The 27,989-nt window shown below is 42.7% G+C and overlaps 1 protein-coding gene across 2 annotated transcripts in view; it reads left to right on the top strand.

Moving 5' to 3' along the window:
• PAG1 (phosphoprotein membrane anchor with glycosphingolipid microdomains 1) overlaps nucleotides 1–26,936 on the top strand; it is a 139,693-nt gene extending 112,757 nt beyond the window's left edge. For both annotated transcript variants that reach the window (XM_063817211.1, XM_009455547.5), the window contains 6 exons: nucleotides 5,075–5,279; nucleotides 6,851–6,902; nucleotides 10,944–11,040; nucleotides 13,035–13,636; nucleotides 17,929–17,988; nucleotides 21,513–26,936. In XM_063817211.1, the coding sequence (XP_063673281.1) occupies nucleotides 5,155–5,279; nucleotides 6,851–6,902; nucleotides 10,944–11,040; nucleotides 13,035–13,636; nucleotides 17,929–17,988; nucleotides 21,513–21,875 (1,299 nt within the window). In that variant the 5' untranslated portion in view covers nucleotides 5,075–5,154 and the 3' untranslated portion in view covers nucleotides 21,876–26,936. The remainder of the gene's footprint in view (nucleotides 1–5,074; nucleotides 5,280–6,850; nucleotides 6,903–10,943; nucleotides 11,041–13,034; nucleotides 13,637–17,928; nucleotides 17,989–21,512) is intronic.
• Nucleotides 26,937–27,989: the final 1,053 nt, after the last annotated feature.

The raw sequence follows: 27,989 nt of genomic DNA, 5'->3' as shown, positions 1-27,989 counted from the left end.
GTGACACCTGCTGGCCGGTCATGGTGGTTCACGCCTGTAATCCCAGCACTTTGGGAGGCCGAGGCAGGTGGATCACCAAGTCAAGAGGTGGAGACCATCCTGGCCAACATGGTGAAACCCCGTCTCTACTAAAAATACAAAAATTAGCTGGGCATGGTGGCGCGCGCCTGAAGTCCCAGCTACTCAGGAGGCCGAGGCAGGAGAATTGCTTGAACCCAGGAAGCGAAGGTTGCAGTGAGCTGAGATAGCACCACTGCACTCCAGCCTGGCGACAGAGCGAGACTTTGTCTCAAAAAAAAAAAAAAAAAAGTGACACCTGCTGTTAAATTTAAAGGCCAGTGGTTTTTCTAGTGATTAAATCACTTATTCATTAAAACAAATTAGTGGATATAAAAGGGTAAGAGAGTATGGACCTTTTAGTCCAAAATAATTAATGAGATAAATCTTTGAAAGAATCCCCAATGAAAGTCCTTTAACCATAAGCACTGACCTTTATCAAGGCTAAACAACAAGTTCTCACAGTAGTTCGAAATTATACAAAATTGGGGTGGAGATTGAGGTAGTACCACTGCGTCTTTTACAGCAATACTATATGCTTGTATTATATTACAGTCTCCAGCCATGACTTTACATCAATGCAGCCAATAATGAAGCCTGTTTTATAGCAAACAGAATTAATGTACAACTATTAATCTAAATCTGTGATCACATTAATATTACCATCTTCTGTGGCTCATCTTAGTACAGCATTCAGGTGCCAAAATTAAGTGTTAGTAGAGTTACAATTAAAATAAATGGTCCTTTTTTGCCCTGTGTTGAATAACTCAAAGAATATTTACACATGTGGTCTCATAAGAGAAATTTTTTAAACTTTGAAGAAATAGGCCGGGTGTGGTGGCTCATGCCTGTAACTCCAGCACTTTGGGAGGCCAAGGTGGGAGGAGTTCAATACCAGCCTGGCAACATAGCAAGACCTCATCTCTACTAAAAATCAAAAAAGTTAGCCTGGTATGGTGGCGCATGCCTGTGTTCCCAGCTACTCAAGAGGCACCGGTGGGAGGATTGCTTGATCCCAGGAGGTCGAGGCTGCAGTAATCACAGCACTGCACTCCAGCCTAGGTGACAGAGCAAGACCCTGTCTCAAAAAAAAGAAGAAATAATATTCTATGTAATATTATATAGTTGAATGCAAGTTTATTGAGTCAAGTAAGAACAGGATTCGGAGAAATAGACTTAAATGTCTTCATGAAAAAATCATAGGGGATGCTCCTCCAAATGGCTCAGATATTTCCGCTAGAAGAGATCATCCCTGATAGTCAAGACATAACTTACTTGATATTGAATCAGACTAAAATAAGATGGTCCTTGTGGACCATAACCGTGTCACAGGACAGCACTGCCTTGGGTGGCACAGTGTAGAGTCTGGAAATGCCATGATTGCCACAGGGACCTTCCTGTTCAGGGTAGCTTTTACTATCCATACACTATGCCTCCTATCTGCTTACTGTCTCCCCCATCACTCATCCTAAGAAAAGCCTCCCTGGCCACCTGAAAGGACACTGATTTCCCTCCACCTTCCCCTCACTCAAAAGAACAGAACGAGGACCCCCAAGCACTGCATTTAAGGGCAGTTAAACCAACACATGAGGGTCCAGCCTAGGGGCAGAGCACTGGGCCCTCTGCATGAGGCCTCTACCCTCAGCTGCTCCAAGAAGGTGAAACACAAAGTGATCCATGTACATCTGCACACATGGGGAGGGGCCATCCCCATGCACAGGGGAGGAGCCAGTCCACTGACACACATTTACCAGGAAGTCCATCTAGACATGTGAGCAGGAGGGTGAGCGGGAGGCAGTCTTGGCTCAGTTGTAGATGAGCTGCCAAAATTTAAGGAGATAGCCAGAGAAGGCATGGGCAGCAGAATTTTGGAAACAAACATCCAGAAAAAAGAGAGAGAGAGACCAGGAGAGAAGGGTAGCAGTGCACAGATCTTCTCCAAAATGGGAACCGTCCACCCAGGACGTCTGCTGTAAGGATCAAAGATTATGTTAGTCTAGATCCCCTCAGCCACCACTCCCCCCACATCCCCCCGCCCACCAACACCCACACACTCTGCCAGGCCCCTAAAGAAGAGTAGGTGGCAGTTGCTGGTGCAGCCACTCGACCCGCCAGCGCTGCCCACGACCACGGGGACTGGTGTCCCACAGTCCTCCTGCAGAGCAGCACTTAGAGGGTCCAAGAGGAGAAAGCTGCCCCCGCAACTGGGGCCTTTGTCCCTGAGGACTTCAGTGCATCTGACTCAGAAACGTGCACCTGAAGATGATCATTCTGTTCGCTGTGAGAATTTTGTCCACAGTAAGAACTTGGGAAAAAGTCTTTCAGTGGCTTTATAGACAATTCTAATTGAAGGGGAGTGAGCCAGGAGTTTCGACACATTTTCTCTTGGTTCCATCCTTTATTCCACAGCTTGTAATAATCCCCTTTCATCCTCTTTCTCCCTGCACTGTTCTAATAGGCTGGGCATCCCACATCTCTCATCATATTCTACCGACCTCCTTCTATTAGGAGAGAGGAGGGAGAAAAGAGAAACATGTACAGAAAGGAGAGAGTTGTTGGCGATTCCACACTAGGTTTCATGAATGGATGTCTGGCTTTTGAATAACTCACACAGCAAACTCTTTTTAAGAACATGGCATTTTATAAATAGGCATCAATTAATCTGTTGTATGAATGAATGAAGAACAAACAGATGCCTGCACAGGAGATAGATACCTTTTGTCTGTGATTCCTAAAATGTTGTATGCTTTGGACCTGTGTATAAAAATGTATTTTATATATTTTCATTGGTCATCATGATTTAGCTGCTTGCTTGAATGTATTTTAAAACCTATTGTGGTGCCAATTTGTAGTCTCAGTTTAAAGTGAATTATTCTTTGCATCAACAAATCACAGAAGTGGTGGTTATTTTCATTTGTTTATAGCTGTCTGGGGGCAAACATGCAAAGTAATTTGACTTGTTATTACTGTATGCCTGTTGTGTTTACAGGCACAATATACATACAATCAAACATAGGAAGAAAGAAGTTCTGTATTACGCAGGGAGTCCTGCATTTATATAATTATAGAGCCTTAGAAGATGTTCATGTTGATTCAAAGATTGAGGAAAACAACTTCATCTCTCAGAACTCTCTCTGCATACATTGTAGGTAAAAAGTCTCTTTTTCTTCAGCTTTTTAATATTCTTTAACTTTGAATATTCAAATAAATGTGACAGTGTTTCACCTGGAGATGATTTGGTCCAATTGAACCACATTTGCCAAAATGGCTTTTATTCTCCCCGTTTTAGGAGGCACCCTGGTTTGCTGCGAAGCCACCCCTGCCATCTTGATGTCTGTGCTCAGGGATGGCTGAAAACAGTCACAGCTTTATCACTGAAGCAAATGAAAATGTAAATACTTTTTCAAAGAAGATATTGCACTATTATCAAAAAACCAAAGTATTTGCTTATTCATGACACTTGAGACCAACTTAAAGGCTATTTCTTTTCATTTAGAATGTTCTAGAATTGAGCAAAGCAAATATTCTTTAAACAAGGCCTCTGTGATGACAGATCATTTGATATACAACTCCATTTTTAAAATATCTGTAGCTCTTAAAATATTTCACACAAGGAATCTGACCATTTCTCTTTCGAAGTATTGGGACAGGGTGCAGTGACCCTGTGAGTCCCAGCATCCCCACAGTGACAACGAGCTTTCCTTGATGGACACAGAGCACAGGCTTTGGAGTCTGAGACAGCTGGACTCATCCCTCCCTGCCACTTAGCTCCTGTGACACTCAGGGGAAGTCACCGCTCTGCTGGGATTTAGCTTCCATCTCTGTAAAAGGGGGATTAACAGTGCCTCCTACACAGGGTGGTGACAGCAATTAAATGAGGAAAGCATTTAGCCGAATCCCTGGTACATACCAGGTACGGAAATGTACTAGGTAGAGCTCTTATGCTTCTCTTGCAATTGTTTATAAATAGGTCTTATTTATTCCCAGGGATGTATTCTTAGCACATACTTCATTCATTCATTTGAAAATGCATTTATTGGGTACTCACAGCAGGGTAGTGAAAACATACTCAGAATACATAACATACTCAGAATAAATAAATGCAGGTGAATATAAAGACATTCTATTTCATTAGTTACATTGACCTTAAACCTTCTCAGACAACAGTGGGTGAGGGAGATGAGAGATGGCAGTGGGTAGGGAGATGAGAGATGGCAGTGGGTTAGGGAGATTAGAGATGGCAGTGGGTTAGGGAGATGAGAGATGGCAGTGGGGGGCAGGGGCAGGTGATGAGTTGCATTTTTGCAAAAGCTATATAAGAATTGTTATATACTGTTCTGATTTTTTTTAATGAACCTAAATGAGCATGGATTTATTTGCTATGGAGTACTTGAAATCTTTATTTGAAGACATTAAGAATCCATCCAGGCCAGGTGCAGTGGCACACTGTAATCCCAGCACTTTGAGAGGATGAGGCAGGAGGATTCCTTGAGCCCAGGAGTCCAAGACCAGTGTAGGCAATATGGTGAGACTTCGTCTCTACAAAAAATAAAAATATTAGCCAGGAATGGTGGCGCATGCCTGTAGTCCCAGCAGTGGGGGGCAGGGGGGTGGTTCGGGAGAGGATTGCTTGAGCTCAGGGAGGTCAAGGCTGCAGTGATCCATGATTGCGCCCCTGTACTCTGGGCAACAGAGCAAGACCCTGGTTGAAGAAAAAAAAAAAAAGAACAAGAAGAATCCACCCCCAAACATATCAAGATAAGACATCCATTGCTTCAAACACTGGGCCAGGCAGCTGTATGTTCCCGCTTTCGTTTTCAGGTGAGAAAAATAAAGACCTAGACCATGGAGGGGACTTGCCCAGAGTCCAATTTCAAGTCCAGTCCGGGGCTCTCCTCAGCATCCAGCACACGCTTCCCTGACTTTGCGCAAAGGTCTTGCTCCTGACAGGGACCGAATTACAGATTCTGCCACTTTACCCAAGAATTACTCTCCAAACGCACTGGTCTCTTTGCAGGACACAGCTCTCTGCCTCCATGTCACCACCTTTGAAGGACTGACTGATTCCCTCGGCTGGTGCCAGTGCCTGCTCCTGCCATGGGGCCCGCGGGGAGCCTGCTGGGCAGCGGACAGATGCAGATCACCCTGTGGGGAAGTCTGGCCGCTGTCGCCATTTTCTTCGTCATCACCTTCCTCATCTTCCTGTGCTCTAGTTGTGACAGGTGAGAACCAGCGTGTATATACCGGTGCCTTAAACTAATACATCCCCTATACCCAGAAGAGTTTCTGTGGAAAGCCTGTTAGGAATGGAATCCTGCCACAGAGCCATCCCAGAAACTTGTGCATTAGCTTTAACTCTCTTCTCTCTGCTGCAGAGCGTCTCGGGACATTCTTTATTCACTGAAGAAAAAACCCATATTTGGTTTTGCTAGGGAGTAACTAGAAGAGCCCTTATATTTTAAACTTCCCAGAACGAAAGTCTTGCTGTTCTTTCAATCACACCCTTGTCAAAATGGATTTTGTCTTTTTTCATCTGCGGGCATTTTGAAATCTTGTGTGATGCGCATCTTTTTGCCACCACCCCGCGGAAGTCACAGAATGTGTGCTGCTATGTGGTTTCGGAGGGATTGTTTATGATTAAAAATGTGTAGTGTAGACCTTCAGTTTCTCAAGAAACAGATTATTTTCCCAGGAGAGGAACATGCTGTATATGAAATAATCATCAGTGTCCTTTTTTTAGAGTTATACTTCTCTCTCTCCTCTGTCTCATATAAAATGTCAGTACCCCCAACAAGAGAAATCTTTGCTCAGAGAGAAGTTCTTTCTAACCAGAAGTGATTTTTCAGGACATTCTGGAACTGTTACAAAGCACATAACCTTCTGATGGGCTGGATGCCACCAGAGGCCCATGCAGACCAGCTGACCATCAGCCAGCCCTGTCCAAACTCTCCCTCCACCATGGAAGCAACTCCAGGAGCGTCACTTAAAATTCTGAAATAGCTTCCTACCCTAAAATCTGTCAGGAGGAGAAAAGCCAAGACTCTCTGAACCCAGCTAGCCTCCTAATCCCTGCCCAGCCTGGACCCAGACCTCTGTGGCTGGGACAGAGTCTGAATGATTGGGAAGATGAACAAAGAGGCCGCAGGGCCGGGGCTTCCCGGGGCCTGGACGGGCCTGCTTCTGTAGTTACTCATGTTCCCACTAGGTGTCACCCTTGTTTTATAGAGAACGTGGATGGGCGGCGTATTCTCTACAACTGATGGCTTTCTTTAGACTGTCCCGAGTAAAAACAAATTCTATTTTTACTTGACAGACTTTCCCATAGACTGGAAGTACATATGACTCACCCTGAGAGCATGTACCCTTCCTGGCGTGCCAAAAATTTGTATTTTCTCTATCCCACTGCAGTGTGTGACTTTCCAGAGACTCAGATAATTGTCTTCATTTTCTCAAAAAAAAAAAAAAGGTATAACTTACTCTGCTAGTTTAGGTATAAACAATTTCTATGCAGGCCCAGGCCTCGGTCCTCTCCTTGTGAACTTGTATGTTTTTTCCCGGAAGAAGGGGTGCCAGGGGAGGTGGACAGTCCCTAGTTGAGGCTTGAACTCCTCTTCCCCAGCACCTGCAAACGGGCCATCAAATCACTGTCTGATTTTGTCTTTGTTGACAAAATAAACATGGTTCTTAAAACGAGAGATTTAAAAGCTGATAAGAATTGGAATAGGAAAGGGTAGTGTGTGCTTGATTTTAAGGGGGCACATTTGACATTACAACATTTCACTTTTCATTTCAGGGAAAAGAAGCCGCGACAGCATAGTGGGGACCATGAGAACCTGATGAACGTGGTGAGCCTGCGCGTGTCGTCTGCCTGTCTGTCCGTGCGTGCTCCAGAACATCAGCTACTTATCTAAGTGTGCTCCCATGTGCTCACAGCCTGAGTAGAACCCACAGGGAGAGCTAAGCCTAAGTTAAACGGTGGCTTCTGAAATGGATGCAGTAGTGCTGCTGCCGGAATGATCCTTAAATGGCTCCAACCTACTGCAGGGATGGGACTTTTTTGCCTCTATTAATTTGCTAGTGCTGTCATAACAAAGGACCGCAAACTGGGTGGCTTAAATAACAAGTTTGTTTCTCAGTTCTAGAGGCCAGAAGTCCAAAAATCAAGGTGTTGGCAGGATTGGTTGCTTCTGAGGGAAAGTCTGTTCTAGGCCTCTCCTGGGGCTTCTGGTGGTTTGCAGCCAAACTTTGGGTGTGACTTGGTTTGTACAGGCATCACCCCAAATTCTGCCTTCATCTTCCTATGGTGACCTCTGTGTTTCACATCACCTCCCATCTATGCATGGCTGGCTGTGTCCAAGTTTCCCCATTTTATAAAGACACCAGACATATTGGACTAGTGCCCACCCTACTGTAGCACGACCTCATATTAACTAGCTTCATCTGCAATGACCCTATTTCCAAATGAGACCATATTCTCAGGTGCTGGGGGTTAGGACTTGGACATGAATTTTGGAGAGACACAGTTCAACCCATAACAACAGGTCATTAAGCTGGAGGGAGCTTGGGACCCACAACACCCTAGGTATATAACCTAGCCTTGCTGGCGTTTTCCCAGCCCTCAGTATCTTACAGGGCCCTGATGATCCCGAGGCCCTCGGGGATCCACCCTGGCGAGGAACAGCCTGAGAGTGTCCAGGTCCTTCCTTGTCCTCTCTGACCCAGGCCTGTGCTTTTGAATGGCTGAGCAGTCCCAGCCGCTGGGGAGGGGGCCCATCGTCACATTAGCAAGGCAGAGTTCAGAATCTGCCCTGAGTCCTGTGGCAGTGCTAAGACAGAAGATGCTTCTTGTTCAGGACATCATTTCTCAAGGTCAAGCAAAAACTGGTTGGGAGGAGAGGGTGCAAACAAGGAAGCATGGATGAGCCAAGGTCTGGTGTAAAACCCGCAGCCAGCAGACGTTTGCAGAGATGACCAGGGGGCATCTCCAGTCTAGGCTTCCTGACCTGCCAATTCTCAGGACTCCTCTGGCCCAAGCAGGCAGGAAGTTGTCAGGACTCCCCGTTCCTCCTGGGACCCCCAGGATTTTCCTTCCCTCCCCTCTGCATCCACACGCCCACCTCACCCTTCGCAGCTTTCCTGGGCCCTCATCACCACTCCTCCCTTTACTCTTTTTCTCGCCCTGTTCCCATCCCTGGTTGTCCACATTGTCGCCACTTCTCATCTGTTCCCAGCGCCCCTGCTCTGCCTGGTGATTGCTGCTGTGGTGGCCTCAGCAGGGAGGGTGGGAGGGATGGAGGGAACGCCCCACTGTCGCTTCTCCCCATGCAGACTCCAGGCCTCTGCCTTTCGTCACTCCACCATTCTCCTGGTGCCAGTTGGGTAGTGAGGTGGGGCTGGGGAAGGGCTCCCACCGCCATTCCTCACTTCCTTCTAGAGCAGGGGTTCTTCTGCAGTGTGGCCTGGACCTCCGCCCGCAACAGCAGCAGCAGCACCTGGGAGCTCCTTAGAAATGCGAATTTTCCTGGGGGTGAGGCCCAGTAAAAGGCTCACAAGCACCCCAGGTGATCCAGTTGTATGCTCGAGTGTGAGAGCCACTGGCCTAGAGCTGGGGTTCCCGCTGTTCTACTCAAGGTCGGCAGCAGCCCTGGGTGAGATAGGAAGAGAGTGGCAGGTGGATAAAAGGAAAAAGCTGGCTTCCATCCCCTGCCTTCTTCCTCATCCACCATATAATTCATTATTGCCCCAACCCATAGCCTCATTTATATGGATGTGAATGTCTGTGAGAGAGTGCGAGCACACACAGGAACGCATGCTTACCCGGGCACTGGCACCCATGTACACACGCTCGCCCACCCAGCTCTCCTTAAGAGCTTTTCAGCTCCTAGATCTTATACAACTTGCGGATTCTTCATCTCACAGAAGCAAAGATTAGGAATAGTAGTTAGAGTCTAGATTATGGTAACTTCAGCTGTGATCGATTATGCTGTTATGGGCCCACCTGGGAGTCTTCCTCCCCCACACCCATGCCTGCCCATTTATAACATCATTTCTGGGATATTAGCACCTGCATTGCAAGTTCCTGGCAACCTAACACAGTGACCCATCTCACTGGGGGCTCATCAGACGTGAATGAGCTGCATTGGATGGAAACAGCTGACTTCCAATACACTTTTGGATCATTGCACAGCATGAACTATCTGCTGTGTATTACTGGCTTCCAATCAAGAGTCAGAGAATTTGTGAGGCCAACTAGCAAAGGTTTGTGTGCTGTTTACATCACAACTTTCCTTGTAGAATCCTGGAGCATGAGATAGCCTCTTGGAACGTGCAGGCTGTGAGAAGAACAGGGAGCAAATCACATTTGCAGTGATTTGGGCTGCAACCTGAGACAAGTTGGGTATTTAAAGAAATACATGAACACCAACTTGCTTTCTGACTACTCTTAGCTATAGCTGAGCCAGGCATATTGTTCTGGGTAGCATCTACACATTCTATCCCTGCAGAAAACCAACTATTGATGCCATTCTTGCCTCCAAATGTCCTAAGTTTATTTGTAAGAATAAGAAAGATTTGCAGAGCTGGGCACAGTGGCTCACGCCTGTAATCCCAGCACTTTGGGAGGCTGGGGTGAGCACATCGCTTGAGGCCAGGAGTTCGAGACCAGCCTGAGCAACATAGCAAGATCCCATCTCTTAAAATTTGTTTCAAACTAGCCAGACATAGTGGTGCATACCTGTAGTCCCACCGATTCCAGAGGCTGAGGCAGGAGGATCTCTTGGGCCCAGGAGTTTGAGACTTCAGTGAGCTATAATCATGCTACTGCACTCCAACCTGGGCAACAAGGTGAGACCTCATCTTAAAAAATAAATAAATAAATAAATAAATAAATAAATAAATAAAAAGTTTGCAGAGCTAATTTTCAGCATATTATTGTTTCTGTGAACCTAGCAGCCAGAGGCTTTGCTGGTTCTAAAATAGTTTCAGAAATCAATAGCCTTATCTATCTCTGACCAGATTTAAGTCTGTTCCCTTCACATGACAAAGGGTGATGCCCTTCCACGTTTCTCATAGCATGGCACACCTTTACCAATAATGATTTACAGCACCTGTGTTGTAAGGATGAGGCTGCTGTGGTCTTTTTCAACCAGTTCCCTTCCTGCCTTGAGCTAAGGGAATTGATATCTCACAACCTGCCTATAGCCCTGTGTAGGTCACCAGGCGGGAAGCTCTGCACATGGCTTTGGAAGATTCCCAGTGCCCCTAAGATTCTGGGACAACAGTGTCTAATAGAACTTTCTGCAGTGCTGGAAGTGTTCTGTATCTCCTATTGGATATGGTATCCACTGGCCACATGTGGCTATTGAGCGCTTGAAATGTGACTAGTCAACAAGGAACTCAATTTAGTGTATTTTATTTTACTTAATTTAAATCTAAAAACAGTAGCTCCCCTCAATCTGCAGTTTTGATTTCTGCAGTTTCAGTTACCCACAGTCAACCACAATCCAAAAATAGGTGAGAACCATACAAGATATTTTGAGAGAAAGGAAGAGCACATTCACATAACTTTCATTATATTATATTGTTTTATTGTCAGTGGTTATTGTTAAATTACTGTACTTATAAATTAAACATCATCATAGGTATAACATATATGGATAGGAAAAGACATAGTCTATATAGGGTTCAGTACTACTCATGGTTTTAGGCATCCACTGGGGGTCTTGAAATGTACCCTCTGTAGATAAGGGGGGACTATTATAGGAGATTCTGTTTTCTGTTTCTGCTGTTTTAATTTTTTGAAAAAGCCATGGATCTTCTCCTCTGCTCTGCAGTCCAGATTCTTAGCAATGTGATGCATTTGTTTTTGTTTTTGTTTTTGTTTTCAGCCTTCAGACAAGGAGATGTTCAGCCGTTCAGTTACTAGCCTGGCAACAGATGCTCCTGCCAGCAGTGAGCAGAATGGGGCACTCACCAATGGGGACAGTAAGTTCTGCAAAAACACCAGCTTTCCACACAAGCCTCATCACCTCTGGAAGTCCTAGGTTTCAAAATACGTAGCTCAAAAAGTAGGAAATGTGTTATTGCTCAGTTTTAGTATTCCTAGCAGTTTTAGCAGAACCCCTCATTTGGATGAATACTGCTACTTATTAATCCACTTCTGTGTGCCAGGCATTGTTCTAAGACTGGTACATGTACTAATTCATTTACTCTTTTAGTACATTTTAGTACATTTACATGTACTAATTCATTTACCCCACGAGATTACTGTTATTAATAATAACACTACTCTGTAAGATAGGTATTATTACTCCTCACAATTTAAAGGTGACAAAACTGGGCACATTGCTGCTGTAACAATATTACCACAAACCTCATGCCTTAAAATAACAGAATTTATTGACTTGCAATTCTGAGGTCAGGAGTCTGAAATGGGTCTCACTGGGCTAATATCAGAGCATCTGTAGGCCTGTGGTCCTTCCTGAAGCCTCAAGAAGAATCCATTGGCCTCTCCCTCATTCTTCACATCCCTCTCTGACCCTCCCCGCTCCCTATTCACTTATAGGGACCCTTGTGATTACATTGGGCCCACCTGGATAATCCAGGCTTCCTTCTCATCTGGGAGTCATCTAATTAACAGCCTTAATTCCACCTGTAACCCTAATCCCTCCATACCCTCCACAAAACATTACACATTCACAGGTTCCAGGAATTAGGAGACAGACATTTTTCAGGGTCGTTCTGCCTTCCACAGAGATGTTGCTAATTTGCCTGATATCATATAGTCAGCGGGCTAAGGATCTGTAGTTGGAACCAGGCAGTCTGATCCCTGGGCACGCACTCAGTCACTCTGCATAACCTCTACATCATGCATTGTATACTCTTGCTGATGGAAGGAGCAGCTAGGTTTCCTTCATGCTTTAGAGTTTACACCATGCTTTCACCTGAGGTAAGAGGGCGTTCCTGTTACCCCTGTTTACTGATATGGAAACTGTGGGGTAATCAGGACACCAGTGCCTGTTCTCTGTCTACCATGATGTAGACAACTAGAACCAGAGAGCAAAAGTTCACCCCCTCCGTGATGATCAGGGATTTAGAACACACAGCGGTGTTGGTAAGTTCAGAAGGATTGGGGGATCCGTTGTCATTTTTTCACATACCCCTTGGAGACACTATTTCTAATTCCCCCAGAGTGAGACACTAATGGAATAACTTGCTTACTTTGTGTCTGCATCCTAAGGGCAGGGCTTTCTGTTTCATTGAATGATGTGTCTGCAGCACCCCGCACCATCCCTGGTGCATGGCAGGCACTCACAACACGGTTGACAAAGGGACGACTGAACAGCTTCACACAATAGCATATCTGTGGCTGGCCAAGAATTTCACATTTGGTTTTTTCTAATTTGAGGTAGAAATGTTGGTGGCGGGATGAGATGGAAGCAAGGTATGAGGTGCCAGTCCCTTTGTGCTAATGGCTGAAGGGTGCATGTTTGCCCTGTAGTTTCTATTATGTCTGCCAAACAAAAGTCACCTGTGTGAAAGGGGGTGGCTACCAATAATTCCCTCCACACAGGCAGGGGTCAGTGGTGCTGGGGACCGTGGTCACTGCACATGCTGCCTTTCTGGTGTCCAGCCTCCCATAGTTCAGCTGCATCAAACTGGTTATCTTCTGGTCACATTGGACAATCTGCCTACGAGAGTCTCTCATTGGAGTGACATTAAGGAAAGTAATTGTGAACTACACTTAGAGCCAAGATAACTTATTAAATCTTGTATTGGGAAAGATATAATGAACAGCTTTATTTTAAACTGTGATTGAAGTAGGATACCAACTGATGGTCATAACAACTATAATTTGTGCCTGAGACTTAAATAAAAAGCACGCATCTTGATTTAACCTAACTTTATATTACCTGATTCTCGGTAATAATTATTGAAAGACTTGCCTTTCTCCGCTTTTAATGTGTGTGCTGCTTTAGTTCTTTCAGAGGACAGTACTCTGACCTGCATGCAGCATTACGAGGAAGTCCAGACATCGGCCTCGGATCTGCTGGATTCCCAGGACAGCACAGGGAAACCAAAATGTCATCAGAGTCGGGAGCTGCCCAGAATCCCTCCCGAGAGCGCAGTGGATACCATGCTCACGGCGAGAAGTGTGGACGGGGACCAGGGGCTGGGGATGGAAGGGCCCTATGAAGTGCTCAAGGACAGCTCCTCCCAAGAAAACATGGTGGAGGACTGCTTGTATGAAACTGTGAAAGAGATCAAGGAGGTGGCTGCAGCTGCACACCTGGAGAAAGGCCACAGTGGCAAGGCAAAATCTACTTCTGCCTCGAAAGAGCTCCCAGGGCCCCAGACTGAAGGCAAAGCTGAGTTTGCTGAATATGCCTCGGTGGACAGAAACAAAAAATGTCGTCAAAGTGTTAATGTAGAGAGTATCCTTGGAAATTCATGTGATCCAGAAGAGGAGGCCCCACCACCTGTCCCTGTTAAGCTTCTGGACGAGAATGAAAACCTTCAGGAGAAGGAAGGGGGAGAGGCGGAAGAGAGTGCCACAGACACGACCAGTGAAACTAACAAGGTGGGCACTGGCGTTTTTGTTTTGCCTTTGTGGGTTCCTGTTCTGGTTAGGAATCTAGCTGGCCCTGGAGTTGTTCTGGGAAATATCTGCAAACACTTTCCAGTTTGTTGAATGATGAGAGCTGTTTTCATGTAAGCTGTGTTTGGCTTTTTCCCCCTCCAAGTAATAAAATACCAAAAACTTGTATTTATCAAATATTTCTCTCAGCACCTTACTTGGATATTTTCACATTTTTTCCATCATGTCTAATTAGGGCCAAATCTTGTTTGCTTCATTTTGATGTCCACAAATTAAATACAGAAACTGGACACTTTGCCCACACATTTTACCCATTCTGCTTGTTGGCTGCCTCAACAGCATGGTGACCTTTCCCCTTCCAGGATCCCCAAAAATCAGCATGCATAGCAACAGGTACCATGGGAACCAACTCACAGGTGCCCCTGGTTATATCTGATTGTACAAACCTTCATATAAATCAATAGGAGATCTTATTTTGTGACCATTTCTAAACTATAGCCTATACTTCCTAAATTTAGATATTCAATAAAGCTGTAAAATGCATTAGCAATCCACACCTTCTGCATGTGTCTGATAACTTGATATCTGAGCCACGATGAAGTTCACATCCCTGGTTGTTAAAATCTCTTTGGGATTTAACTAGGCCCATCTACTTCAGGCAACTAATAATTAATTTCTGTTTTCTACACAGAAAAAGAGGAAGGTTCTCTCTTCTATTCAGTTTTAGTAGGACGGACAAGTAGCAGGTTAGCCAGTCACTAGTAGCCTTAAAAACCTTCCATAGTTCATGGCCAGAGGTGAACCCTCACTCTGTTTGTATAAATTAGACCAAGAAAATCATTCTTTGTGCTGTTCTCTGAATGCATTTCAACTTTTCATATTATCCATGAAATCAGCTGTTGAGAGCACCAATAAAAGGGTTTATGAACATGTTCATAAAATATAAAAATGCAGTCCAATTTTTTGCCCTTCATAGAACCAAAGACCATAAACCTGATGTAAAGTTCCTGCTGCCTAAACCAGACAAAGCTTTTTACTTACAAGCATTAGAAAGATAAGACGTTGAGTTGTCTAACCATTGCTAGTAAACAGTTCTCCAGATTTCACGTTAAAAACTGGAAATACTCATCTGGAAATAAAATTATCCTTCCACAATATAGTAAAAATGAGTAATCCATCATCTTTATATAAACAACCCTAATTTTAAGTGAGTTGAGGGTTCGAAGTATTTAATATTCATTCATTTATTTAACAAAAGATCTTAATAAGCACCTGCTGTGTGCCACACAGTCTTCTAGTCCTGGAAACAAAACATGTACATGAACAAAATCCCTGCCCTGTGGAACTTACATCTTAGTGGGAAGAGACAGACATAAAGTTTAAAGTTTATAAGGGAAAAAAATAGAACCGAACAAGGGGGACTGAGAAAACAGGTGGGGAGTACAGTTTTGGATAGAGTGGTCAGGGTCTGCCCAGCTATGAAGGTGACGTTTGAGTTCAAGGAGCCAAGGGGGTGAGGTTTGTGCTTTTGTGGAAAGAGCACGTGAAGCAGAGGGGATGCCCAGTGTGAGGCCCCTGAAGCTAGAGCTTGCAACTGGCTTTTTAAGGGAAGAGGAGGGGACTGCTGTGGGTGGAGAGGGAAGAGCAAGGACAGCAGTGAGGAGAAAGAGAACCAGAGCTCGATCCTGGATGGCCTTGGCTTATAGTCTGAACACTAATAATGTCACTAGAGTCCCGAGCAGCAGAATGGCACAACCCAGCCTATGTTTTCAAAGGATCCCTCTGACTCCAGTTTTGAAATAAAGGGTAGAAGTGAGGAGAACAATTGGGTGGTGACTCTAATAAACCAGATTAGAAATGGCGGTGGCCTGGATCAGGGAAGAGGCAGCAGAGGTGATGAGAAAAGCTAAGCCAGAGCCAAGAGATTTGCGGATGGATCCTACGCTTAGTGAGATAAAGAAGAGGCAGTGATGAGTACGAGGCTGGGCCCAACATGTGGGAAAGATCGAATTGCCATTAACTGAAATGAAGAGGATACAGGCAGAGCAGGTTTTGGGGGGAGAACCAGCAGTCATTGTTGGGTATGTTTAACTTGAGATACCGATTGGACTTCCAAGTAGAGCTTATCAGATGGTAGCTGGATTGATGAGCTGGGTAAAGAGGAAAGGCCAGGGCTGGATTTGCTGATGTGGGAGTCATCCACAGAATGTGGTTTTAAAAGTCATGAGATTGGGTGAGGTCACAGGATAGGTGAGTGTAAATAGAGCCTGGAAGAGCTCCAAGAATAGAGATCTGGAAAAGGAACCAGCAGAAGAGACCAAAGTAGGAAACAAAAACAGGAAAGTTGTGGAGTCCTGGAAGCCAGTGAAGAACGTGTCCAGGAAGGAAGGAGTGGCGGGCCGCTCTGCCGAGTGCAGCGGGTAGGTCAGGGAAGGCGAGTCTCATTGGTGCCCTTGACAAGAGCAGTCTCTGTGGAATGGTAGAGGCAGAAACATGACTGAAATGGATTAGAAAGAGAATAGGAAGAGAAAAATTGTTCGGTTGACTTTTTAGACCACTCTTTAAAAGATTTTGCTATAAAGAAGTGAGACAGGCTGGGCGCAGTGACTCATGCCTGTAATCGTAACACTTTGGGAGGCCGAGGTGGGTGGATCACTTGAAACCAGGTGTTTGAAACCAGCCTGGGCAATGTAGCAGCACCCCGTCTCTACAAAAAATACAAAAATTAACTGGGCATGGTGGTATGCACCTGTAGTCCCAGCTACTTGGGAGGCTGAGGTGGGACAATGGCTTGAGCCTGGGAGGTCAAGGCTGCAGTGAGCCAAGATCACACCACTGCATCCCAGCCTGAATGGCAGAGTGAGATGCTGTCCAAAAAAAAAAAAAAAAAAAAAAAAAGGAAGTGAGATAATGAGTAGGTAGAATTTCGGAGTAGGACTAGGTTTGTTTTGGTTTTAGAATGAGAGAAACAACAGCATATTTGCATGTGGCTGGGAATGATCCCACACTGGGAGAATTCCTGGCTCAGTATTCACACATAGGTATGTGGAGACAGGGTCTAGTGTGTAGGAAGGAGGGGATCACCTGAAGGAGGAACATGGAAAATCCATTTGACAGGGAGGAAAGAAAATAGATTAACGCAGAGGCTGAGGGTGGGGCTAAGAGTTGATACAATTCCTTCAGTTTTCTTCTGATTCCTTCAGTTTTCTTAGCCAACTAGGAAGCAAGATCATCTGCTCAGAGTGAAGATAGGTGAGGAGGTGTTGGAAGTCTGGGGAGAAGAGGAGAAGATGCAAAGTAGACTGTGAGTTGAGCAGAGACTGAGTATACTGGGGAAGCATCGGATGATACGGAGTGGCTTTAAGGGCTCACTAGAGGGTTGAGTTCACGTATGATTGGCAGTTGACTATGGAGCTTAAGCTTAGTAAAGCAGTACAGGACACCAAGGAGAAGGGCAGACTTTGAAAGCATGAATGGGTCCCAATGGTGTTGAAGTAGCATTGGAACTGGGTTACAGAAGGGGTAAGCTTTGACAACGAGCGCTGGTCTGAAAGGGGTTGCAAGGACTTGGGCTGGTGGAGAGGCTGTGGTTTAGAAAGGCCTGGGGTGCAGCCATGAGGGTGCTGAGGCCGGGGGTGGACATGGAGAGGGGACACAGATAGAGCACAAAATCAGTGGGGGCAGGGGAAGTCAAGGAACTGAAGGGCGGGATTTAGAAGGGTACACGTTTGTTGAGGTCACCAAAAATTAAGACAAGGGATGTGTTAGAGAATCAGTAAACCAAGAGCCAAAATCCTTGAGAAATCAGGCAGGGGGCAAGATACAAAATGTGAGTCAGTTTCTCCATTAGCTTTGAAGTTTCCAAATGACTTAAGGATCTTTCTGATGACGCCAGCAAACTGTAGAAGTATAAAATTCAGGCATTTGATAAAGAAACACCATGTTTTTAAATATTAATCCTCCATGGATGATCAATCCTTCAGTGACAATTAGGAATTGAAACAGTAGTCTAAATAATTATTTTGGCTTCTTTGTACCTACAGATGCAAATACAAAATTAGAGGAAATTTCTCTAAGGATAATACTACTAGATATCCCCGAACATCATACATGTGGTAATAGATTGCATAAGTGTTTCTCTCCCAAAATTTCTTCGTGGTTCCATAAAAATCATTTGAAAACGTTGCTAGACAGATTATGAGGAAACATGTGCAAAAGAAAGGTTAGATTGTTAACGTCGAATTACTTTCCTTGGCTTGTGTTTGTTCTGACAGAGATTTAGCTCATTGTCATACAAGTCTCGGGAAGAAGACCCCACTCTCACAGAAGAAGAGGTAAGTTTTGTTTCTTTTTAAAAAGAGAAAATTGTAGTAAAGAATAGACCTTCTCCCCTTGAATAAATGCACTGTAATGTTACCCTTTGAAAGAGCTGAAATATTCTCCTATGCCTATGTTTGGAGATGAAGACTTGGGATGTTGGTTTTATAATGGCTTGGAGAGACTGACGGGCAGGCCAGACAAGAAGGATGGCAGGACAAGTAGTCAGCTCAGGAAAAGAAACTGAGCAGGAAAGCAGGGTCAGGAAAAATAGAGAGGGCAGGGGAGAAGAGTGAGAAGAGAAAAATTCCAGCATGGGAGCAGTCAGCAGTCAGGAAGACCACATCAGAAGGAAATGAATCATGGGTTGGAAAATTCAGGAAATTAGAACAGGTGAGTGTAGGGAATTTGCTCCAGCCTGGGAGACAGAAAGAGGAAGTCTCCATGTGGAAATTTGGATGCTGAGAGCAGATTAACTTCAGTAAGTACAGTTCCAGGCTGGAGCTAGGGTCAGACATAGCAGCCAACAAGAGCAGATCGCATATTCCCAAGCACCAGGGTGCAAAATTCACGAGTTAGATTTTCAATGAAGCATTAAAATTGTTAAAGCCAGTATTATATATATAATATGAAATATGTGTATATATACATATTTCATATGTATATATATAAATGTTGAGCTATGCTCAGAGAGCTAAACACCTTAATTGATCTAGCTGTATACAGCTTCTATCTGGAATTCCTAGCAGAGTAAATTGTGTACATGTACAAGAGCAAAGTACATATGCAGGTACATCACTTCCTATAGGACTCTGAGTAAAGCATTAGAATATGGACATAGACACCCACGTTGAATGTTCAAAGAGCAAAAATGCTTTCCCTAGGTGATATTGCCCACCTTCGTCCATGTTTCTACCTCCAGAATGGACCTGCCATCTGTCTATCTGGTTGCACAGACCAAAACCTAGGGGTCATCTCGATACTTCCTTTTCCTCACTGTCCTCCAACGCAGTCAATTGCCAAAACCCATCAGTTGCACCTCCAAACTGTTTTCTTTATGTACCCACCTCCCTCAAGCCCACTGCAGCCGCCCCTCCCTAGGCCAGAGCAGTCCCCTCCTGCTGATCCCTGGCAGCTCCTTGGCCTCCCTCCACTCTGTTTTCTACTCTGCAGCCAAAGTGATCCCATCTGGGACAAGAAGGTAAAATATATAGGAGTTCTGGGAATTAAAGACTATGTAAAATTTTAAATTGCTCCTTATCTTACATTTGTTTGTATTTTTTGAAACAGGACCTAGTTATACTGATGAATTTTTAACATGACATAACTATGACTCACAGACATTCATTTTAGGACAAAGAGGAAAAATAAATATAAAAGTTTTTTTTGTATTTATGTAATTTAATGTTAAACAGTCAAGACTGAAGCTGAGATCTCAGCTTTAAGTTCTATTATCCCAATTTAACAGAATGTTATGGAAACGATTGATTAGAAAAAGAAGAGAAATGGGGAAAAGGAAGAGAGTAACTTACGGGAATATAGCAACAATTTACAGACTGAGGAATAATGATGAAAGTTTTAAAGAGAAAAATTGAGAAGCTAAATAGCAAGGGGGCTGGAAGAGAAACCTGTATACAAAATAAAAATAATAGTCATAATGGTCATAGAAAACAGTCAAAAGGAATATGAGAAGACTCAAGAAGCTTTTATAAAAGTTGAAATGTACAGTGAGACCCTCTGCACACTAGGTTCATTCCCAGAGTCAATATTGAATTGCAAGTTAATGAATGAGGACAAAGGCCAAGAAGACCAAGTACTCTTACAAAGAGTGAGGGGCATTAATTACAAAGACCGGGGGAAGAAAGCTGAGGAGAGAAGCTAATGGTGGTGAGGGGCTGACTCTCATTGTTACAATCTAGGTCAAGGTACATTTGTCCTCCTTGATGTTACCAGGTGATGAATACGCTGGTATGCCATCTCCCCTCACCATTGTCATTCATTGTTTACCTTTTTATAATCTGTCCACATATAATTTTTGGCTTGGACCACCATTTAGATAATACATTCTGTGTTTGCACTTCATTATAAACAGCAGTGAATTTTTTTTATTAAATTCAAAGAAATTATAATTCTTGTATTCTGAGAGCAGTTTTTTCATTAAAACCTCTAAGGTGAGAATGTTAATCATTTCATATTCATTAGGATAGTCAGATCAACATAGTAAGAGTTTTCCAAAGACTGTTTTTCTGAACTGTAAACCCTTGGATTGTCAAGGCCTCACCAAACTGAGCCAGCCACCAGCCTGTAATGAAAAGTTCTCATGCAAATGACCAGTTAGCATGTGGCAGGCCTGTCTTAAGAAGCTTTTGAGACATAAGAAGGCCTGTCTTAAGACAGGCCTGTCTTAAGAAGCTGGAAACTTCACCTGCAGTATGTGAGAAAAGTGAAAGCAGGAAAATGTCCCTCAGCCCTTGGGAAGCCAGGCATCTGTGAGGAAGCATGTTCACGTATTTCCTGGGTATTTGAATGAATCAAATCACTGTGATAAAAATAAACACAGGTAATGAAGGGTATTTTTACTTATTTCCAACCGTGATTTTTCACAATAAAATAATACTCCCCAAAAGTCTCCTAATTAGTATATTTAATCTTCACAATGAATGAAATCCCTGTTGATATCGGAGGTGATACAGGATTTATTAGTGAGACTGTGAGGGTGTGCTTGGAAAGCCACTGGCTCTTAATAGTATCCTGTAAGTTGTCATTTCTGATTTGGCTGGTTGCAAGCGAGAATGAGTTTTCCCACTGAAGAAAACTAGACCTGGACTGTCAATGTCTGTTTAACCAGTAATACGCAACTAAGTCAAGAAATAATGGACAGGAATACCCTTTCAGATATATGTGTACCACCAACGAGAATCCAGCAACGGGTGTTGGAGACCACTGTGATGCAGGAAGCACGGAGTAGTCTAATTCAGAGTTCTTATACTTTACTGGCCATCAGAATCAGCACCGGTTGCTGGGCCCCAGCCCCGAGGTTCTGATTTGGTGGTTCTGGGATGAAGCCTGAGAACTTGCCTTTCTGACAAATTCCCAGATCCTGCTGCTGCTGGTTTACAGCCCACACTTTGAGAATCACTGGTCTACTATGTGTTTTCTGTCCTTTTTTGTAAAGCAGTGGAGCCCCTTTTCAGGCAAAATATCATTCTGATAAAGAAATGAAATAAAACACATGCTGTGGTCAGGTCCCCGGGGGCTTCAGGAGCTTCCCACTCCGCCTCTCCTCAAATTCCTCGGCAGACCCAAGAGAACTGGGTTTTCATGGAATTAAGGGAATATGACTGATCTAGTTAACATAGTTGAAGATAGTGTGTGTAATTATTCTCTAGTAATGTGCTCCATAATTAGTACAGATAAGAAAGAACAAATCTTTAAGGAGTACACACACACAAGCCCAGGAGTGCTCAGTAGGTAGCTTGTCACTAAAAAGGGGGGGGGAAGTCACAGCTGAAGTTTATTCAACTCTCCCTTTGTCTCCTAGATCTCAGCTATGTACTCATCAGTAAATAAACCTGGACAGTTAGTGAATAAATCGGGGCCGTCGCTTACAGTTCCGGAGTCCACCTACAACTCCATTCAAGGGGACCCACAGAGGTCACCCTCCTCCTGTAATGATCTCTATGCTACTGTTAAAGACTTCGAAAAAACTCCAAACAGCACACTTCCACCAGCAGGGAGGCCCGGCGAGGAGCCAGAGCCTGATTATGAAGCGATACATACTCTCAACAGAGAGGAAGAAAAGGCCACCCTGGGGACCAATGGCCACCACGGTCTCGTCCCAAAGGAGAACGACTACGAGAGCATTAGTGACTTGCAGCAAGGCAGAGATATTACCAGGCTCTAGCAACCCAGAAGACAACCCTGGGTAGCCTGTGATCAGTGTCTGGAAGAGAAGAAGTGACACAAACCTATACTTCATATGCTGCTTTAGTCACCTGAAGATGGTTGGAGAGGCCCTGTCGACTGTTCTCCCAGTTGTTCAGTTTCTGAGACAGAGAGGTACGGACTAGGCTGCACCTGAGTGTGCCCCTGCCTGCCAGATGGACAGGCACACCCAAGCACATCTCCCTGCTGCACCCTCACCGCCCACAAAAGATCCCAGCTGTCAGTGGTCTCATCTCATTAGTGAGGAAAGCCAAGCTGTATGGAAAAACTGCACTCACCAAGGACCGCAATGCCCCCGGCCTGAAGTACTGCCATTCAGAAAAGCAGGTTTTTCTTCCTCTCTTTCCTTTTCTCTGTCTGCTATTGACTTTAAGGCTTTTTCCCCCTTGAAATGTCCAGATTCCTGTGGTTCATTCCAAGGAAATTTTCACACAAAGCTTGGCCTTTGCCCTCAATGTAGGTGTTTTAGGATGGCGACAAACCATGGCTGCTGCTTTCTGCCCAGCTCGCCAGTCCTCCCCAAAGAGTTGCGCATCAGCACCTGGGGATCTGGACCCTGCGGGTGAAGGGATGGGGAGGGACGTCCCTGGAGTCTCTTCTGTCTTTGTTCCTTCTTATTTTGGCATTCTATATCAGCAGCCTCTCCCCAAAGTACTTGAAGTCAGTTTTAGATGCTTTATTTTATTTTTCTAGTCAAAAACGTGTTTCCCCCAGTGTTTGAAAACTCGTCCGAATCTTTTCAGTATTTTCCATGAGTATTGTGGTACTTCTAGACTTGTTTAAGCCCAGAACTCATTCCTTCAAAACAGAGAGCCTTAATCTTTATGTTGGGACACAGACCACATATTTGGACGGCAGCCATGCATCCATCTCTGAAGGGCTGTGGACATGAATGTGTATTTCCCATGGTCTCCGCTGCCCACACCAACAGTGTGGCATCTCATAAGTTAACTGCTACCCTAAGGTAATCTAAGATTAAAATGTAAACATTTATTTTTGTTATGTAAGTTTATAAGATGTTTTATGTTCAATGCCTAATTTCTCAAAAGTGCCAGAAAAAAATGTATATTAGCTATTTTGATTTTATGTACAATGATTTATACTCTCCTTTTGAAAAGATACCATAAAGCACATAAGCTAGATCACTACAAGGAGCTGTTATCTTTAAGTGTTTAAAACACTGATGGTTTTTAAAGACTCATCTTTTTAAATGGTACTTGGAGCTCCTGATTCAAATTACCTAGACCCCCTAGAGAAATAAATGGAATATACATAAATAATCATTTTCAGTGGTTTATGGTGGGCAATATTGCAATATTTGAAATAGTAAAAATGGAAAGAAGAACAAAATATGATGAGAGGTGGCTGTGAATTATAAACCTCATAAAAGTGTCATAATTCCATTAAGGTTTAATTATATTTTTTCAGAAAACAGTGATGAATTCTGTAGTCCAGTGCTTGCCAATGCAAATTGCCTATTGGAATCTTCTTCCTATATTTTACAAACATCAGTGACTGAAATAGCTCAGAGTAAGAGCTCAGCCTGGTTTGAATTTAATCATCTCTTTAGATCTTATAAGGCCAGCATTAGGAAACTTGTTCACTTTTCATTTTCAAAGGAGCCTAGTTGAAGTGCTATTATGAGTGTGGGCTATGGAAAGACAGCTTTTCCTACACTGATAAAGAAAAAAAATGAGGAAATTATTTCATCCCCTGTGACATCTGTGACTTTTTGGATTTAATAATCTTGCTGTTTTTCCTCTTTATGACAAAGAATATAATTGGGAGGATGAAGTGTCTTAAAAATTGTAGAGACCAGCTCACTGGAATGTTTTTCCATCCCTGTATTCATGGCTTGACTTTGTGACTGCTCTACACTGCATGTCTGACATTGCAAAGTGAGCTATGTTGAGGTAAACTGGTTGGTTGTCATTATTTTGCAATCAGCCTGGTCTCTCCCATGAAGATGTCATGTGCATAAGCACAATCATCACTGATTAGAAGATCACAGCAGAATACCCTTGGATTAGAGAGAAGTTTGTACCTTGCATTTCTCTGAATTCTAGTCTCTCATAAGCACTGCTTTGCCTGGTGATTTTCACTGCTTTGTGTTAATGACTTTGAGCGATCTCTCACATGATGGGGTTCTTTAGTACATGGTAACAGCCATGTCATCTTACACACCTAGCATTGTGCATGCTGTAGTGACATCCTTTATAGGCACCTTACAGCTCAAAACTTTTGTTTCATTTCATGCCTTACTTATCAAAAAGGCAGGAAAGTAGGTATGATCTCTAAAGTAAAAAAAAAAAAAAACTTTTTATAGAAAGCTCATAAATAATCATGTCATTTTGCAATTTTGTTACCAAAATTTCCCCCAAGAGTTTTCAAATATTAGTTCTGCAATGTGGCTATGAAATATGCACTGAAATATACCTTTTAATTTGAGAACCAGTGGTTAGAATAAGCTGTGATATAAAGTATTTTCAGTGTACTTTTAAAGGAACTATAAGGCCCTCCAGCATAAACGCTAAAAGAATAGATGGTAGCACAGGCCATGAGGGCTGGGGGAGAGAAGCAGAGTGAACCTTAGAAAGATGGCTCAGCTATTTGGAGCACTGGATATTTTACTGAAGTATATTTACTGAGGCACCATCACTGTTTTGACTGTACAGTATAGTTTTTCATAAATTTCATCACATTTACTTTGTTCAGAATCTGGGCTTGAATCTTTGAGTTGGACAAAAGCCTATGGTTTCTTTTAAAAAGTTTCATCTTGAGCTAATGCTACAGTTTAAATAAAATGTATGAAAGGTAGTTATCAAAAACAATTTGTATATTTAAAATTCTATTTTGACATCCATTTTTTACAGCGAATTATAGCAGGTTATGTGAAATTTAAAAATAAATTTTAGGAAATTTTTTTATCTTGTAAGTAAGAATTATAAATCTATCTCAGTTAAAAGTAGGATCTTTGTTTTTATTCAGATATTTTGAAAGTTTAGAAGCATTTTGTATGCTACTTTGGTATTTCTTAAGTATAGTCAGCAGGAAAGGGTAACCTGTTTTATGCAAAATTTTTTTAATTTGTCAAATGTTTTTAGTGTGTCTACTTCCTGAAATAGTCTCAATATCCTGTCTGTATCCTAGGCAGATAACTACACAAGAACAAAATGCTATATAGAAAAGAAAATATTTGAGGAAATCTTAAATTCCATAAGAAAGTAATTCTTGCAAGAATGTTGGCTACATATTGTTTTTTCTGTCCTGAATAAATTACATCATTAGGTCTGTTGAAGCTTTTGAAGCTACCACTATTCTTTCTGGGATAAAGGCTAATTACTGATTTATCTGCCCTCAAAATCCCAGAGTTAATTCTAATTGAGTACTAAATTAACAGTAAGTAGTTAACACAGAGAACTAAAATTTAACCGCATTATATCACTGTATATATTTCTCATGATTTTTGCTAATTAGAGCATTTACTTAACCAGTAATAAACTACACACACACACACACACACACACACACACACACGTATACGTGTGTGTGTATATACTTGGCTCTGACACAACTCTGGTGCTTAATTAGGATATGTTCTATTATGTATTTTGAATGTTTATCCTGCTAGTGCGATGAACTTTTGTTAGAAAAGCAGAATTAGAAGGAACAGTTTTTCAATCAGTTTCATTTGGTAATTACAGGAAAACCTTGAGTTGCTCTAATTTAATTTTTCCAATTAATACATTTAGACTTTAAATTGCATCCGTAATTCTCTTGGCTGAAAAACAGTGGTATTTTAAGACAGTTTTGTTATACATGTGACTTACTTTTGACTCAGCCTGAGAGGAGGAAATGTAAAGAGGTAGGAGATTTGGCCTAAAGCAGCAAGAGACTAGTAACCTTGAGCCAGGACGAAGCCAAGACAACGTGACTCCCAAGTAGCAGGAGCAGAGGTCGGTCACCTGTGGCATTCTGTTTCATTCCCTTTTAAAATTATGAGACTTTATAGGCAGTGTAAAACATCAGCAGGCAGTGATGTGATAGGATGTGCAAAAAAGCTGGTCTGATACCATGGCTATAATTACAGAGCTTTAGTTCAATTAGGATTTTGTAAATGAGCAAATGACCTTTTTTTCCAGTGCCCCTTGTAATAGTTAATATGAGTCCATGCAATCTTGTGATGCCATTCTCCTGAAGTTGTTGGTTTCTGGTACCCAGCCAGCTTAGCTTTGGCTGCTAGAAGCACAGTAGGTACTGATGATTACTTCCTGGAAATCTTGACAGGCTTATTGTACTGTGTAATGGGGAAAAGTTAAAGTATAATGTTTGGTGTTAATAAATGACTGATGTGAAAATAGGAACATGTGTCTTTAATATCAAATATGGCTTTATTTGCAGTGAAATCTAAATTCCTTATTCTACAGTAGTATTTTCTTGCCCTGTGTTGTATATTTTCCTAAATACATTTTTCCTGACAGTGGCTTTAGGCCAGTTGAACACACTTAGACTGAAAGTGTTTAACTTAAAGAGATCAGTCCAGAAACCATGATAAATTAGAATCTTTATCTGGAATTACCAAATTAAAATTTAAAATCATGGTCCAGAAGAGAACAAACATTCATGGTTTTTTTTTATCCTACTGCTCATTTTTAGGTCTGTGTTTACATCTAGTCTCTACTATTTGTGAAGTATGTCATTATTTTTTTCAAGTTCTTCTTTGACTTAACTGAAAAATAATATTCCAAATTCTTAATGTAACATGAAAAGAGAAATACAATTTTTGCTTAAAAGACATTGTTTAAAAAGCGTTCAATTCAGTAATCATTTCTGTTAATACAGGAAGTTTTTTTGGCTTGCCAGTTATATACTGTGGGTATTTTTTAAAATGTGCTACCCTTAGGTTGTCTCATATCACCTTGCGTGATCATGTATTACAAAGGTTGATAATTGTCATTTCTCAGATGTCTGTATGTTACATTGGCAGCAGTAAAATGTTTTAATGTTGTTACCTTTTAAATAATTGTGTTGTATTAACATGCCTCATATTTTCTGGGGAAACTTGAAATATATCTAAACAAAAAAGGTCTGTTATAAATAGGAATTGGCATTTCATTGTTAATGTTTTTTCCTCATAAAAATAGTTACACCAAAAGTGACATATTGTCTATTACATGGGCCCAATCAGTATTAAAGTACTCCCCTTACTCAAAAATATTAAAAAATAATTCATGACACGTAGTAGCATTTTCATTGATTGTTTCAAAAGATCTTCATAATGGTCAAATTGTCCAATTCACAAAAGAGTGAGAAAGTTGTTTTCAGTACTGGGAATTTTTAAACCTTAGTTTTAAGGCCAAAAATATCTCTTATTAGCTTGAACATTTTGTGATTACTTTTCCCTCCCCGAATCTAGTCCTTTTAAGGAGTAAGTCTAAAGAATGAGGCCATGAAGTCACTATTTCCTCCCACCTCAGTTTGTCTCCTGGTACTTAGCTGGCCTATCGCTTTGTGTAGCAATACCCCTGGGTCTCTTCCCCACTCAGCCTTCTGTATCTGCTGTTCACAGGACATGCCATTATGTCTTTCCAGTACGGATCACAGTGCTGCCATATCACAGACCCTGCCAGCCGGCACAGAACCATGGCTCGTCACAGCTCTGCCCAACTCACAGGCTTCCAAGATGAGGCCACAGGTCCACCTAGGGCGGCAGATGCTGGTGCTATTTGTCACGACTTTTGCCAAAACATGTACACTGTTGCTCACATCTTTCGTAAGAATGGTTGACACTAAGGGGCCATGGAAAAGCACTTTAAAAAAATTATGTGGTGGAATCAAACTCACAGAGGCAGAAATGTTAGCGCCGTGCTCTAACCAAGTAAGCTTAGTGTTCCCCACAGTGCTCTGTATCTGGCCTGGGTCTCCTCAAGCGGCAGCCCCCACTGTCCAGCATGTGGAATGTAGATCCTTATGACAACACCAGACCCATAGTTACCAGGAAAGAAAAAGGAAGCTGAGTGTCGTGAAGGGGAAGAAATCCTTTTTATAAGAAGTAATCATTTTTAGGCCGGGT

The sequence above is a fragment of the Pan troglodytes genome, chromosome 7 (assembly GCF_028858775.2).
Source record: "Pan troglodytes isolate AG18354 chromosome 7, NHGRI_mPanTro3-v2.0_pri, whole genome shotgun sequence".
NCBI lineage: Eukaryota > Metazoa > Chordata > Mammalia > Primates > Hominidae > Pan > Pan troglodytes.
The sequence above is the reverse complement of the archived record's forward strand: the minus strand, read 5'-3'. Positions and strand labels throughout refer to the sequence as shown.